The sequence below is a fragment of the Oncorhynchus gorbuscha genome, linkage group LG15 (genome assembly GCF_021184085.1).
Source record: "Oncorhynchus gorbuscha isolate QuinsamMale2020 ecotype Even-year linkage group LG15, OgorEven_v1.0, whole genome shotgun sequence".
Taxonomy (NCBI): domain Eukaryota; kingdom Metazoa; phylum Chordata; class Actinopteri; order Salmoniformes; family Salmonidae; genus Oncorhynchus; species Oncorhynchus gorbuscha.
Window position 1 is genome coordinate 8,321,995 of NC_060187.1, and position 13,756 is coordinate 8,335,750.

General features: G+C 46.7%; 1 protein-coding gene across 4 annotated transcripts in view; it reads right to left on the reverse strand.

Moving 5' to 3' along the window:
* Positions 1-13,756, reverse strand: part of hps3 (HPS3 biogenesis of lysosomal organelles complex 2 subunit 1) — a 30,835-nt gene that overhangs the window by 4,611 nt on the left and 12,468 nt on the right. The window contains exons 6-14 of one of the 4 annotated variants that reach the window (XM_046300031.1): positions 11,247-11,436; positions 10,425-10,617; positions 9,217-9,371; positions 7,794-7,895; positions 5,785-5,893; positions 4,530-4,783; positions 980-1,157; positions 399-632; positions 59-244 (exon numbers count right to left, since the gene is read on the reverse strand). In XM_046300031.1, coding sequence (XP_046155987.1) covers positions 59-244; positions 399-632; positions 980-1,157; positions 4,530-4,783; positions 5,785-5,893; positions 7,794-7,895; positions 9,217-9,371; positions 10,425-10,617; positions 11,247-11,436 — 1,601 coding nt within the window. The remainder of the gene's footprint in view (positions 1-58; positions 245-398; positions 633-979; positions 1,158-4,529; positions 4,784-5,784; positions 5,894-7,793; positions 7,896-9,216; positions 9,372-10,424; positions 10,618-11,246; positions 11,437-13,756) is intronic. The other 3 variants (XM_046300033.1, XM_046300032.1, XM_046300034.1) reach the window with 3 other exon arrangements.

Sequence of the window (13,756 nt, forward strand, 5' to 3'; positions counted from 1 at the left end):
CACATTTTGGAATCGAAACCTTGAGGAATGACACACACACAAACACAGTAACCCTGACCTGGAAGAAGAGGTCAGCTTCGTCCAGTTTGACCTTGTCGTTCTCATGCAGCGCCACCATGGCTGCCACCAGCAGGCCGTCCTGATCGTCCCTGAGGTGACGAGCCAGGAGAGTAGGTACCACCGTGTCCCCTCTGCCATGCAGCAGCAGCTTGGCTTCCTCGATGAACCCATACACCTGCAGCATCTGGGACGGGGCATAGAGCAGATACACTGTTCACACACACACACACACACACACACACACACACACACACACACACACACACACACACACACACACACACACACACACACACACACACCTCTTCCCCCACCACCATACACTAACATGATCTGACCTCTGTGTGTCGGTCCATGTGTTGCCTGTAGAGCTGCAGGTCTGCCATGCGCAGGGCCAGGGCAGCCTTGGACAGGGTGAGGGGTACGGAGGGGGCTCCGATGGACTCCAGCCGCTCTAGGTGGGCCAGGCCACAGTCAGGGCTGGCTCTGGCCATGGAAGGGCTGGCTATAACATGGGGAAGCTGGGACGGCTCGGCCACACCGAAGATATCCAGCACCTCGTTGGCCGTCTCCTACAACACACACACACACAGACAACCAACCACTGAATCTCAACAGTGTGGCTATTGAATCTACTGTATGCTGTTCTGTACCATCACTCATTCATATATCCTTATGTACATGTTCCTTATCCCCTTACACTGTGTATAAGACAGTAGTTTTGGAATTGTTAGTTAGATTACTTGTTGGTTATCACTGCATTGTCGGAACTAGAAGCACAAGCATTTCGCTACACTCGCATTAACATCTGCTAACCATGTGTATGTGACAAATAAAATTTGATTTGATTTGATTTGATTTGAATCAGAAGAGCTTGTATTGGAATGGCTGGAGGTGTCCAGGGACTGGTGAAAGTTACCTCAGTGAGCAGCTCCAGGGTCTCCTCATAGAGGGAGTGTTTGAGGAAGAAGAGGAAGCCCTTCCCGTAGCCACAGGGGCTGTTAGACAGACCCCTGTTCCTGGAGATCACCTCTGTCAGAGACAGGCCTGACATCTTATAGTAGGGCAGGGCCAGGTGGCAGTCCCGCTTATCAAACCTACACGTCAGTGGAAGGGATGGTCGCACTTTACATTCAGTAAATCAATCCCCCAACACACCAACCAACACATCAACCAGTCCACCAACACATCAACCAGTCCACCAACACATCAACCAGTCCACCAACACATCAACCAGTCCACCACCACATCAACCAGTCCACCAACACACCAACCAGTCCACCAACACATCCACCAACACATCAACCAGTCCACCAACACATCAACCAGTCCACCAACACATCAACCAGTCCACCAACACATCAACCAGTCCACCAACACATCCACCAACACATCAACCAGTCCACCAACACATCAACCAGTCCACCAACACATCAACCAGTCCACCAACACATCAACCAGTCCACCAACACATCAACCAGTCCACCAACACATCAACCAGTCCACCACCACATCAACCAGTCCACCACCACATCAACCAGTCCACCAACACATCAACCAGTCCACCACCACATCAACCAGTCCACCACCACATCAACCAGTCCACCAACACATCAACCAGTCCACCAACACATCAACCAGTCCACCAACACATCAACCAGTCCACCAACACATCAACCAGTCCACCAACACATCAACCAGTCCACCAACACATCAACCAGTCCACCAACACATCAACCAGTCCACCAACACATCAACCAGTCCACCAACACATCAACCAGTCCACCAACACATCAACCAGTCCACCAACACATCAACCAGTCCACCAACACATCAACCAGTCCACCAACCAGTCCACCAACACATCAACCAGTCCACCAACACATCAACCAGTCCACCAACACATCAACCAGTCCACCACCACATCAACCAGTCCACCACCACATCAACCAGTCCACCACCACATCAACCAGTCCACCACCACATCAACCAGTCCACCACCACATCAACCAGTCCACCAACACATCAACCAGTCCACCACCACATCAACCAGTCCACCACCACATCAACCAGTCCACCAACACATCAACCAGTCCACCAACACATCAACCAACCCACCAACACATCAACCAACCACCACATCAACCAGTCCACCAACACATCAACCAGTCCACCAACACACCAACCAACACATCAACCAGTCCACCACCACATCAACCAGTCCACCAACACATCAACCAGTCCACCAACACACCAACCAGTCCACCAACACATCAACCAGTCCACCAACACATCAACCAGTCCACCAACACATCAACCAGTCCACCAACACATCAACCAGTCCACCAACACATCAACCAGTCCACCAACACATCAACCACCACATCAACCAGTCCACCAACACATCAACCAGTCCACCAACACATCAACCAGTCCACCAACACATCAACCAGTCCACCAACACATCAACCAGTCCACCAACACATCAACCAGTCCACCAACACATCAACCACCACATCAACCAGTCCACCAACACATCAACCACCACATCAACCAGTCCACCAACACATCAACCAACACATCAACCAGTCCACCAACACATCAACCAGTCCACCAACACATCAACCAGTCCACCAACACATCAATCAGTCCACCAACACATCAACCAGTCCACCAACACATCAACCAGTCCACCAACACATCAACCAGTCCACCAACACATCAACCAACACATCAACCAACACATCAACCAACACATCAACCAACACATCAACCAACACATCAACCAACACATCAACCAGTCCACCAACACATCAACCAGTCCACCAACACATCAACCAGTCCACCAACACATCAACCAGTCCACCAACACATCAACCAGTCCACCAACACATCAACCAGTCCACCAACACATCAACCAACAGATCAACCAACACATCAACCAACACATCAACCAACACATCAACCAGTCCACCAACACATCAACCAACACATCAACCAGTCCACCAACACATCAACCAGTCCACCAACACATCAACCAGTCCACCAACACATCAACCAGTCCACCAACACATCAACCAGTCCACCAACACATCAACCAGTCCACCAACACATCAACCAGTCCACCAACACATCAACCAGTCCACCAACACATCAACCAGTCCACCAACACATCAACCACCACATCAACCAGTCCACCAACACATCAACCAGTCCACCAACACATCAACCAGTCCACCAACACATCAAGTCCAACACATCAACCAGTCCACCAACACATCAACCACCACATCAACCAGTCCACCAACACATCAACCAACCAACATCAACCAGTCCACCAACACATCAACCAGTCCACCAACACATCAACCAGTCCACAACACATCAACACATCAACCAGTCCACCAACACATCAACCAGTCCACCAACACATCAACCAGTCCACCAACACATCAACCAGTCCACCAACACATCAACCAGTCCACCAACACATCAACCAGTCCACCAACACATCAACCAACACATCAACCAGTCCACCAACACATCAACCAGTCCACCAACACATCAACCAGTCCACCAACACATCAACCAGTCCACCAACACATCAACCAGTCCACCAACACATCAACCAGTCCACCAACACATCAACCAGTCCACCAACACATCAACCAGTCCACCAACACATCAACCAGTCCACCAACACATCAACCAGTCCACCAACACATCAACCAGTCCACCAACACATCAACCAGTCCACCAACACATCAACCAGTCAACCACCACATCAACCAGTCCACCAACACACCAACCACCACATCAACCAGTCCACCAACACATCAACCAGTCCACCAACACATCAACCAGTCCACCAACACATCAACCAGTCCACCAACACATCAACCAGTCCACCAACACATCAACCAGTCCACCAACACATCAACCAGTCCACCAACACATCAATCAGTCCACCAACACATCAACCAGTCCACCAACACATCAATCAGTCCACCAACACATCAACCAACACATCAACCAGTCCACCAACACATCAACCAGTCCACCAACACAGTCCACCAACACATCAACCAGTCCACCAACACATCAACCAGTCCACCAACACATCAATCAGTCCACCAACACATCAATCAGTCCACCAACACATCAATCAGTCCACCAACACATCAATCAGTCCACCACCACATCAACCAGTCCACCAACACATCAACCAGTCCACCAACACATCAACCAACACATCAATCAGTCCACCAACACATCAACCAGTCCACCAACACATCAATCAGTCCACCAACACACCAACCAGTCCACCAACACATCAACCAGTCCACCAACACATCAACCAGTCCACCAACACATCAACCAGTCCACCACCACATCAACCAGTCCACCAACACATCAACCAGTCCACCACCACATCAACCTTGATGTTAATGTGATCCCACCCCACTGACCTGCTGAAGCAGTCTCCTAACTGGGCGCAGCTCTCCTGGAAGGCCTGCTGCAGCTCCTGTCTGTCTGCGGTGCTGGTTGTATTATATCCCAGGGCCTGGGCTAGGTTCTGACCAGTGGTCTGAGGCCGTTCTACAGGGTTTCCAACCCGGGGGTCCAGGAGCATGGCTCTCAGGAGGAGGTGGGCTTCACTGAGCAGGTGCAGACGGCTGTGAGACAGAGGGTTGGTCTCCTCATACGTCTTACTGTACTCCACCTAGCCCAGAGAACCGGTTGATTGTTGAACGCCAAGGTTAAACAGTATAAAAGGTTAAACAGTATAAATGACTGTTGAACGCCAAGGTTAAACAGTATAAATGATTGTTGAACGCCAAGGTTAAACAGTATAAATGATTGTTGAACGCCATGGTTAAACAGTATAAATGGCTGTTGAACGCCATGGTTAAACAGTATAAATGGCTGTTGAACGCCATGGTTAAACAGTATAAATGGCTGTTGAACGCCATGGTTAAACAGTATAAATGGCTGTTGAACGCCAAGGTTAAACAGTATAAATGATTGTTGAACGCCAAGGTTAAACAGTATAAATGGCTGTTGAACGCCAAGGTTAAACAGTATAAATGATTGTTGAACACCAAGGTTAAACAGTATAAATGGCTGTTGAACGCCAAGGTTAAACAGTATAAATGGCTGTTGAACGCCAAGGTTAAACAGTATAAATGATTGTTGAACGCCAAGGTTAAACAGTATAAATGATTGTTGAACGCCAAGGTTAAACAGTATAAAAGGTTAAACAGTATAAATGGCTGTTGAACGCCAAGGTTAAACAGTATAAAAGGTTAAACAGTATAAATGATTGTTGAACGCCAAGGTTAAACAGTATAAAAGGTTAAACAGTATAAAAGGTTAAACAGTATAAAAGGTTAAACAGTATAAATGGCTGTTGAACGCCATGGTTAAACAGTATAAATGGCTGTTGAAAGCCATGGTTAAACAGTATAAATGATTGTTGAACGCCAAGGTTAAACAGTATAAATGGCTGTTGAACGCCAATGTTAAACAGTATAAATGATTGTTGAACGCCAAGGTTAAACAGTATAAATGGCTGTTGAACGCCAATGTTAAACAGTATAAATGATTGTTGAACGCCAAGGTTCAGCACAACCAACAAAGGTCAAAGAAAAAAATAACTGGTAAAATGGAGGTACGGTGTCATAACATTAAGGCTATTGTTGACATGTTCTCATGGTGCGTTACCATCTCGTTGTAGAGCTGGAGCGGCGGGACGGTGTTGACCACGTACAGGTTCCAGCCGTGACCCATCTCACTGGGATTCTGGGGCTTGGTGAAGGGTGACTTCCTGTTCCTGGGTCAGAGAAGCAGGAAGTACAAGTCAGCTCATCTCTATAATAAAAAATGGCCACAGATGGCTGACATTACAGCTTCTATCCATCTTCTATCCATCTTCTATCCATCTTCTATCCATCTTCTATCCATCTTCTATCTAGGTGGTCAGAAACTACAGCTCAGCTGCCATAACATCAAGCACATGAAGGAAACAATAGCCCCTGGGCTGGACCAGAATGCGAAAGAGTGTAGCTCAATTGAGAGTTCGCATGAATGACATAAACCTATGAGCTAAAAAAAAACACCAAACATTTAGTTTTAGATCCAGTTTACATGTTAGTCATTTAGCAGGCGCTCTTATCCAGAGGGACTTACAGTTAAGTGAAGAGAGCGAGGTGAGACAACCACATAACATAGTCAGCAAAAACTATTCCTAAACAAAGCAGCTATTAGCAAAGTGAGTAGTAGCACTTCTCCCTAGAGATTAGTCTGACTACCTACCAATGCAAACCAATCAACAGAGGATGTTATTAAGGGCAAGGGGTTTTGGGCGTTAATGTGAATCAGACACGTTGCATGCTTTTCTTCACGACTCCACATGTTAACACACAAGGCCTACTGACCCGTGTGCTGAACACTGTGTGTGTTCTATCGGCTTGCCTGTCCAGTACAGCCTGTAGCAGCGATAGCCAACAGACCTGATGCTCTTAGCCAGTGAAACACGCGGCAGTGTCAAGCAGTCTCATGTGATAACAAAGCCCCTGTGTGTGAGATTTGGATTTTTAAAAAAAGGTCAGCTTGGTGGAGGAATGGTATTTTCTGCATGTTTCCCCACTTCTCGTCTTTGAATGCATGGTCTCACTTCCTGATTCTACATGCGGCGGCGGTCTCCACTGGCCACGCGGCGGTCTCCACTGGCCACGCGGCGGTCTCCACTGGCCACGCGGCGGTCTCCACTGGCCACGCGGCGGTCTCCACTGGCCACGCGGCGGTCTCCACTGGCCACGCGGCGGTCTCCACTGGCCACGCGGCGGTCTCCACTGGTCACGCGGCGGGTCCCCACTGGTCACGCGGGGGGTCCCCACTGGTCACGCGGCGGGTCCCCACTGGTCACGCGGCGGGTCCCCACTGGTCACGCGGCGGGTCCCCACTGGTCACGCGGCGGGTCCCCACTGGTCACGCGGCGGGTCCCCACTGGTCACGCGTCGGGTCCCCACTGGTCACGCGGCGGGTCCCCACTGGTCACTCGGCGGGTCCCCACTGGTCACGCGGCGGGTCCCCACTGGTCACGCGGCGGGTCTCCACTGGTCACTCGGCAGTCTCCACTGGTCACTCGGCAGTCTCCACTGGTCACTCGGCAGTCTCCACTGGTCACTCGGCAGTCTCCACTGGTCACTCGGCAGTCTCCACTGGTCACTCGGCGGTCTCCACTGGTCACGCGGCGGTCTCCACTGGCCACGCGGCGGTCTCCACTGGCCACGCGGCGGTCTCCACTGGCCACGAGGCGGTCTCCACTGGCCACGTGACCTTCCAACCTCTGGATCCATCATGCTTTAGTCTAATCAGGCGTACTGGGTTTTCAGACGTTAATACTCACAGTACGTCATATATGCAATGTAGCCTTTTATCCAAACGCGACTTAAGAGTCATCCTTTCATACATTTTACATACTGGTGGTCCCGGGAATCGAACCGCCACGCTCTAACAACTGAGCTACATACAGACCACTATATGAATGACATGATATTATGTCCAGTAGGTGATATCATCACACTGATACGATGTCCTGTTTAGTCCATCAGTTAGTGACGAGACACACAGGGGGATGTTGTTTTAGTAGGGTTGGTGGGGTGAGGGGGGGGGGTTTATTCCAGGTGGACTACAGAGGGACACACCATCAAGGAGGTCAAGAGACTTACAGGAAGGAGTGGGCCAGAAAATGCTTCAGAGCCGGCGTGGTGGAAGGCTCTATACCTACTGCTAGGAAAATCCCCCTAAGGGTTTTGTGATCTTTGTATTCTCTACAATAAGAGTTTACAGGTACAATTGAAGGACAGAGAGAAGGGAGATTTCAGATATTTCAAATCCTATAAATTAACAAATGCAATCTTTTAAACACAAATGTGAAGTAATAAAAGTGTATTTTCAGTGCTTAATAATTGTGTGAATGCTGCTTTACTTGTGCTCCACAGTAAGACGCTCTGACCATGGGTATAGGATTAGAGAAGCGCTGGGTGATTTTCTACGTTTGATGGTATGCCTGCATTTTATGCCTCGGGAATAACACAAGTTCTTAATATGTTTTTCTGTGTAACCCACGACCCTAGGATGGCAACAAATGAATTATATGTGGTTTTAAATGGGCTTTCCCCCATTCTGATTGTTTTATACTAATCCAAAACTGACAGTAAAGTAGTCCATTTTGTTTATCACTGTATCAAAATGTATTTAAATGATAGAATATAGATGGTATCAAAATATAATTATAGAGAAAAATCCTTTGCCATATGTGGTTCGACACTGGTATACCTTCAAATACAATACATCATTACCCAGGCCTAGATCACAGGCATGCCTTCAAATACAATATCATCACCCAGGCCTAGATCACAGGCATGCCTTCAAATACAATATCATCACCCAGGCCTAGATCACAGGCATGCCTTCAAATACAATATCATCACCCAGGCCTAGATCACAGGCATGCCTTCAAATACAATATCATCACCCAGGCCTAGATCACAGGCATGCCTTCAAATACAATATCATCACCCAGGCCTAGATCAAATAAAATATCATCACCCAGGCCTAGATCACAGGCATGCCTTCAAATACAATATCATCACCCAGGCCTAGATCACAGGCATGCCTTAAAATACAATATCATCACCCAGGCCTAGATCACAGGCATGCCTTTAAAATACATTATCATCACCCAGGCCTAGATTACAGGCATGCCTTAAAATACAATATCATCACCCAGGCCTAGATTACAGGCATGCCTTAAAATACAGGCCTATCACAGGCATGCCTTCAAATACAATATCATCACCCAGGCCTAGATCACAGGCATGCCTTCAAATACAATATCAACACCCAGGCCTAGATCACAGGCATACCTTAAAATACAATATCATTACCCAGGCCTAGATTACAGGCATGCCTTAAAATACAATATCTTTACCCAGCCCTAGATGCCTTACCATAAATCTATAGCATTGCCTACATTTGAATTGGTCCAATTTAGAAGTAGTATTTACTTTGCTGTGAGACAATTACAAAATGTATATTTCCTTTCTAAATCATGTGTGGCTCTAGCTATGACTACAGTGTCTAACCTACATGACTCTGCGTGCGGTCCTCTCTGTGTCCTCCCTGGTCTCCACATCTGCAGTGGTCAGCAGGACGATGTGGTGTTGGTAGTGACACAGAGCCTTCAGACCAATGAACAGCTGAATACGCAGAGCACACAACTCCATGGTGATGGGAGGACAGGCCTGCACACACACACACACACACACACACACACACACACACACACACACACACACACACACACACACACACACACACACACACACACACACACACACACACACACACACACACACACACACACACACACACACACACACACACACACACACACACACACTTTTTATTATCTGGTGGTTATTAAGTTGGTGAAATTGTAATTACATTGTTATTAACTCACAATTACACTTTTGTATCTTTGGGATTTATTAAAATAATCATATTGCTGCTACATGTCAAATAGATATTCATTGACAACTGTTTCTTGCCGATATAATGGTCTTACTCTGGGAACCTGACGGGAGAAATATGGGCCCTAGGGGCGGTAAGTAGCCACTCACAATGAAGATTCCACTTTAAATCATTCCACTTTATGGAAAGTAGCCACTCACAATGGTAAGATTCCACTCACAATGTGCAGACCACTCACAATGAAGATTCCACTTTAAATCAAAATTGGGCTTCCCAGCATGTGCAGACCAATCACATTTAGGCTCTCAATTACCATTCCTGAGAGACAATGCAGCCCTGCCTAACACGGTGCTAGTCAGATTCCACTGTGTCACTGTTGCACACGCACGCATGCAGACACACACTGCACAAAACAACGACTCTTGTCACCAGATGAAACTGTGTAAGTGGTGGTTGCCATTATGAGCCCTTTCCAGCTCCACCATCTTTGTGAACGTAACGCAGTGATCTGAGCCAAGCAGACAGCTACCTGTATTTCTGGAGAAGCTGTGATCCAATCTAATGACTTCCTGTCTTATTGTGTAGCAGGGCCAATCAGAGCACAACCAACCGAGGCACAACCAATCACACACGAGGGGAAGCCTCAGGTCAAAGCATCCTTAAGACCAATAATGAAGATGTTCAAGGCATGGGGGTAGATATGGTGAATATTCCACCAAGCCTGACCGATAACTACAAGCTTTTCCGGTCCTCAGATCTATAAAGAGCTCCGGCCGTGGGTCGATCGGTCTTCCATTAGCTAAGGAAAATAGGGTGATCCTCACCTTCATAGTGGTATTGATGTAAGGGTCCTCAGATCTATAAAGAGCTCCCCAGGGGTCCGGCCGTGGGTCGATCTGTGTTCCATTAGCTAAGGAAAATAGGGTGATCCTCACCTTCATAGTGGTATCGATGTAAGGGTCCTCAGCTCTGGCTGCCACTGCTGCACACCTCACTGAGAAGCACTGGAGAGCATTCCTGAGAAACACAGGTATAAATTAGGGCCCTGGGTTTTGTGAGATCATGTGACATGCCTAGATTTGAACCTTTTTTTAAATTAAAATGTTCTTATGTCACATGGTCCAGCAACCATCCCCCAGACAATTGCTTTCATTTTTGGTGGAATTCTCATTTCTGGACAAAGCTTTGAATGCAGGATAAAATCTTGCTATTTATTTTTTTATTTTACTAAGCAAGTCAGTTAAGAACAAATTCTTATTTTCAATGACGGCCTAGGAACAGTGCGTTAGCTGCCTGTTCAGGGGCAGAACGACAGAGTTGTACCTTGTCAGCTCGGGGATTTCAACTTGCAACCTTTCGGTTACTAGTCCAACGCTCTAACCACTAGGCCACCCTGCCGCTATGTCACATGATTGCGCCAACACTGTAGGGTTGTGTAGTATCCAGATGTTTCTGTACCATACCAGGGTATACAGTATTACCAACCCCCCAAAAAGTATATATTTTTTACTGTATTGAAAATCACACCGTCAGTTAAAAAAATAAAATAAAATACTGTTTATACCATATACCGGGGTATCACCGAAGTCAGAGACTAGTCTCATGGACTTCCTTCACCGTCTCGAGAGGCCCATCCCAGTACTTACTTTGTGATGATGTGGAGGAAGAGGTCAGTGAGGACGGCCTGCTGGGCCTTCTCTGGATACTGATAGGCTGAGACCATGTGAACCCCGCCCCTCACGCTGTACAAATAGCCCGTCTTGGGCAGCGAGAAGAAACAGAACAAACACGTCGGCTCCACCCCTCTACCCCCCTCCACACATACTTCCTGGTTGCCTGGTTGTCAGGGAGAGGAGACCAATGGAAGAGAAAGGGATGAGACGTGAAGCAGATGGGAATGTAGAAAATATAGGTGCTCCTACTTTAAGTGTCCCTCATACATATGTAACATTAACACTACATGTTAATTCCATAGGTAGGGAAAGAGCCATGTACTTAGAGAGTTGGGACATTGAGGTTTCTACATTATGGATGCATTTAACAGGACACTACAACATTCTATGGCGGCCATGTTGGCTACATTGTCTCGCGTCAGATGGCGACACTCATCCCAAAACCGATCGTTCTTGTAGGACGTGAAACTTCAAATTTGAATAATGAGCATTCGCCATTCAAAAAATGAAAACATAGTCCCTAATTTTGTATATCACTGTGCTCTCATAGGACTCTCTATGAAATAGGCAGAATAACTAGCTAGCTAAATTACTACACACATTATGACAGTGATTTCATAGTTTGCCATTGTGAAAACAATGTGGGGGGAAAAACAGTGGTCTCCTGTACAAATTCTGTGCCAGGATGTTGGTCGCCAGTGTAGTGACTTGATCAGCTGTGTAACTGTTGTAGCTAGCTTACTGACACAGTTAGCTAGTTAGTGAAGGAAGAGCTAGCTAACATAAAAAGCTTGCTTAACCTGCAGCCCCACAATTAAGAAGTGACTTAAAAGAAAATCGGTCCATAGATAAGCATGTTTCTCCGCAATTGTATCGTTGAGGTCAGCTGAGCATAGCAGCTAACTCAGGATGCTGGTGGAATGACTCGAACAACTGCTTCATGAAAACTCATAACAATGTGAGCATAATTAGCACTACTAGCTAACTACAGTAGCTTGCTAGCCAGCTTTTGTTGTAAGTTTTAAACATTGTGTGTGCAGCACTAGGTAGGTAGATGATTTCAGCTAACGTTAGCAAGCTAATGTTAATGTTGGACAAATTTATGCTAGCTTTCGTGCCCATTGTCAAACTTTAGAAATACTGTTCATTGAAGCAAAATAATCCTCACCAACATAACATTATTTACATACATACAGTGCATTTGGAAAATATTCAGTACCCTTGAGTTTTTCCACTTTGTTACGTTAGAACCTTATTCTAAAATCGATTAAATAATTTGTATTCCTCAATCTAAGCACAATATCCCATAATGGCAAAGTGAAAACAGGTTTTTAGACATTTTAGCAAATGTATAAAAAAAAAAAAAAAACAGAAATAGCTTATTTACAGAAGTATTCAGGTCCTTTGCTATGAGACTCAAAATTGATCTCAGGTGCATCCTGTTTCCATTGATCATCCTTGAGAAGTTTCTACAACTTGATTGGAGTCCACCTGTGGTAAATTCAATTGATTGGACATGATTTGGGAAGGCCCACACACCTGTCTATATAAGGTCCCATAGTTGACAGTGCATGTCAAAAACCAAGCCATGAGGTCGAAGGAATTGTCCGTAGAGCTCCGAGACAAGATTGTGTCAAGGCACAAATCTGAGGAAGGGTACCAAAAGGTGTCTGCAGCATTGAAGGTCCTCAAGAACACAGTGGCCTCCATCATTCTTAAATGGAAGAAGTTTGGAACCACCAAGACTATCCTAGAGCTGGCCGCCCAACTAAACTGACCAATAGGGGGATGTGACCAAGAACCCAATGGTCACTGCCAGAGTTCCAGAGTTCCTCTGTGGAGATGGGAGAATGTTCCAGAAGGACAACCATCTCTGCAGCATTCCACCAATCAGGCCTTTATAGTAGAGTGGCCAGACGGAAGCTACTACTCAGTAAAACACACAACAGCCCGCTTGGAGTTTACCAAAAGGCACCTAAAGATTCTCAGACAATGAAAAACAAGATTCTCTGGTCTGATGAAACCAAGATTGAACTCTTTGGCTTGAATGCCAAGCGTCACGTCTGGAGGAAAACTTGCACCATCCCTAACGGTGAAGCATGGTGGTGACAGAATCATGCTGTGGGTATGTTTTTCAGTGGCAGGGACTAGGTGACCAGTCAGGATCGAGGGTAAGATGAAAGGAGCAAAGTACAGAGAGATCCTTGATGAAAACCTGCCCCAGAGCATTTACATTTACATTTAAGTCATTTAGCAGACGCTCTTATCCAGAGCGACTTACACTCAGGACTTCAGACTGGACAACGACACTAAGCACACAGCCAAGACAACACAAGAGTGGCTTCGGGACAAGTCAATGTCCGAGTGGCCCAGCCAGAGCCCGTACTTGAACCCGATCAAACATCTCTGGAGACCTGAAAACACCTTTGTAGCGACGCTCCCCATACAACCTGACAGAGCTTCAGAGAATCTGCAGAGAAGAA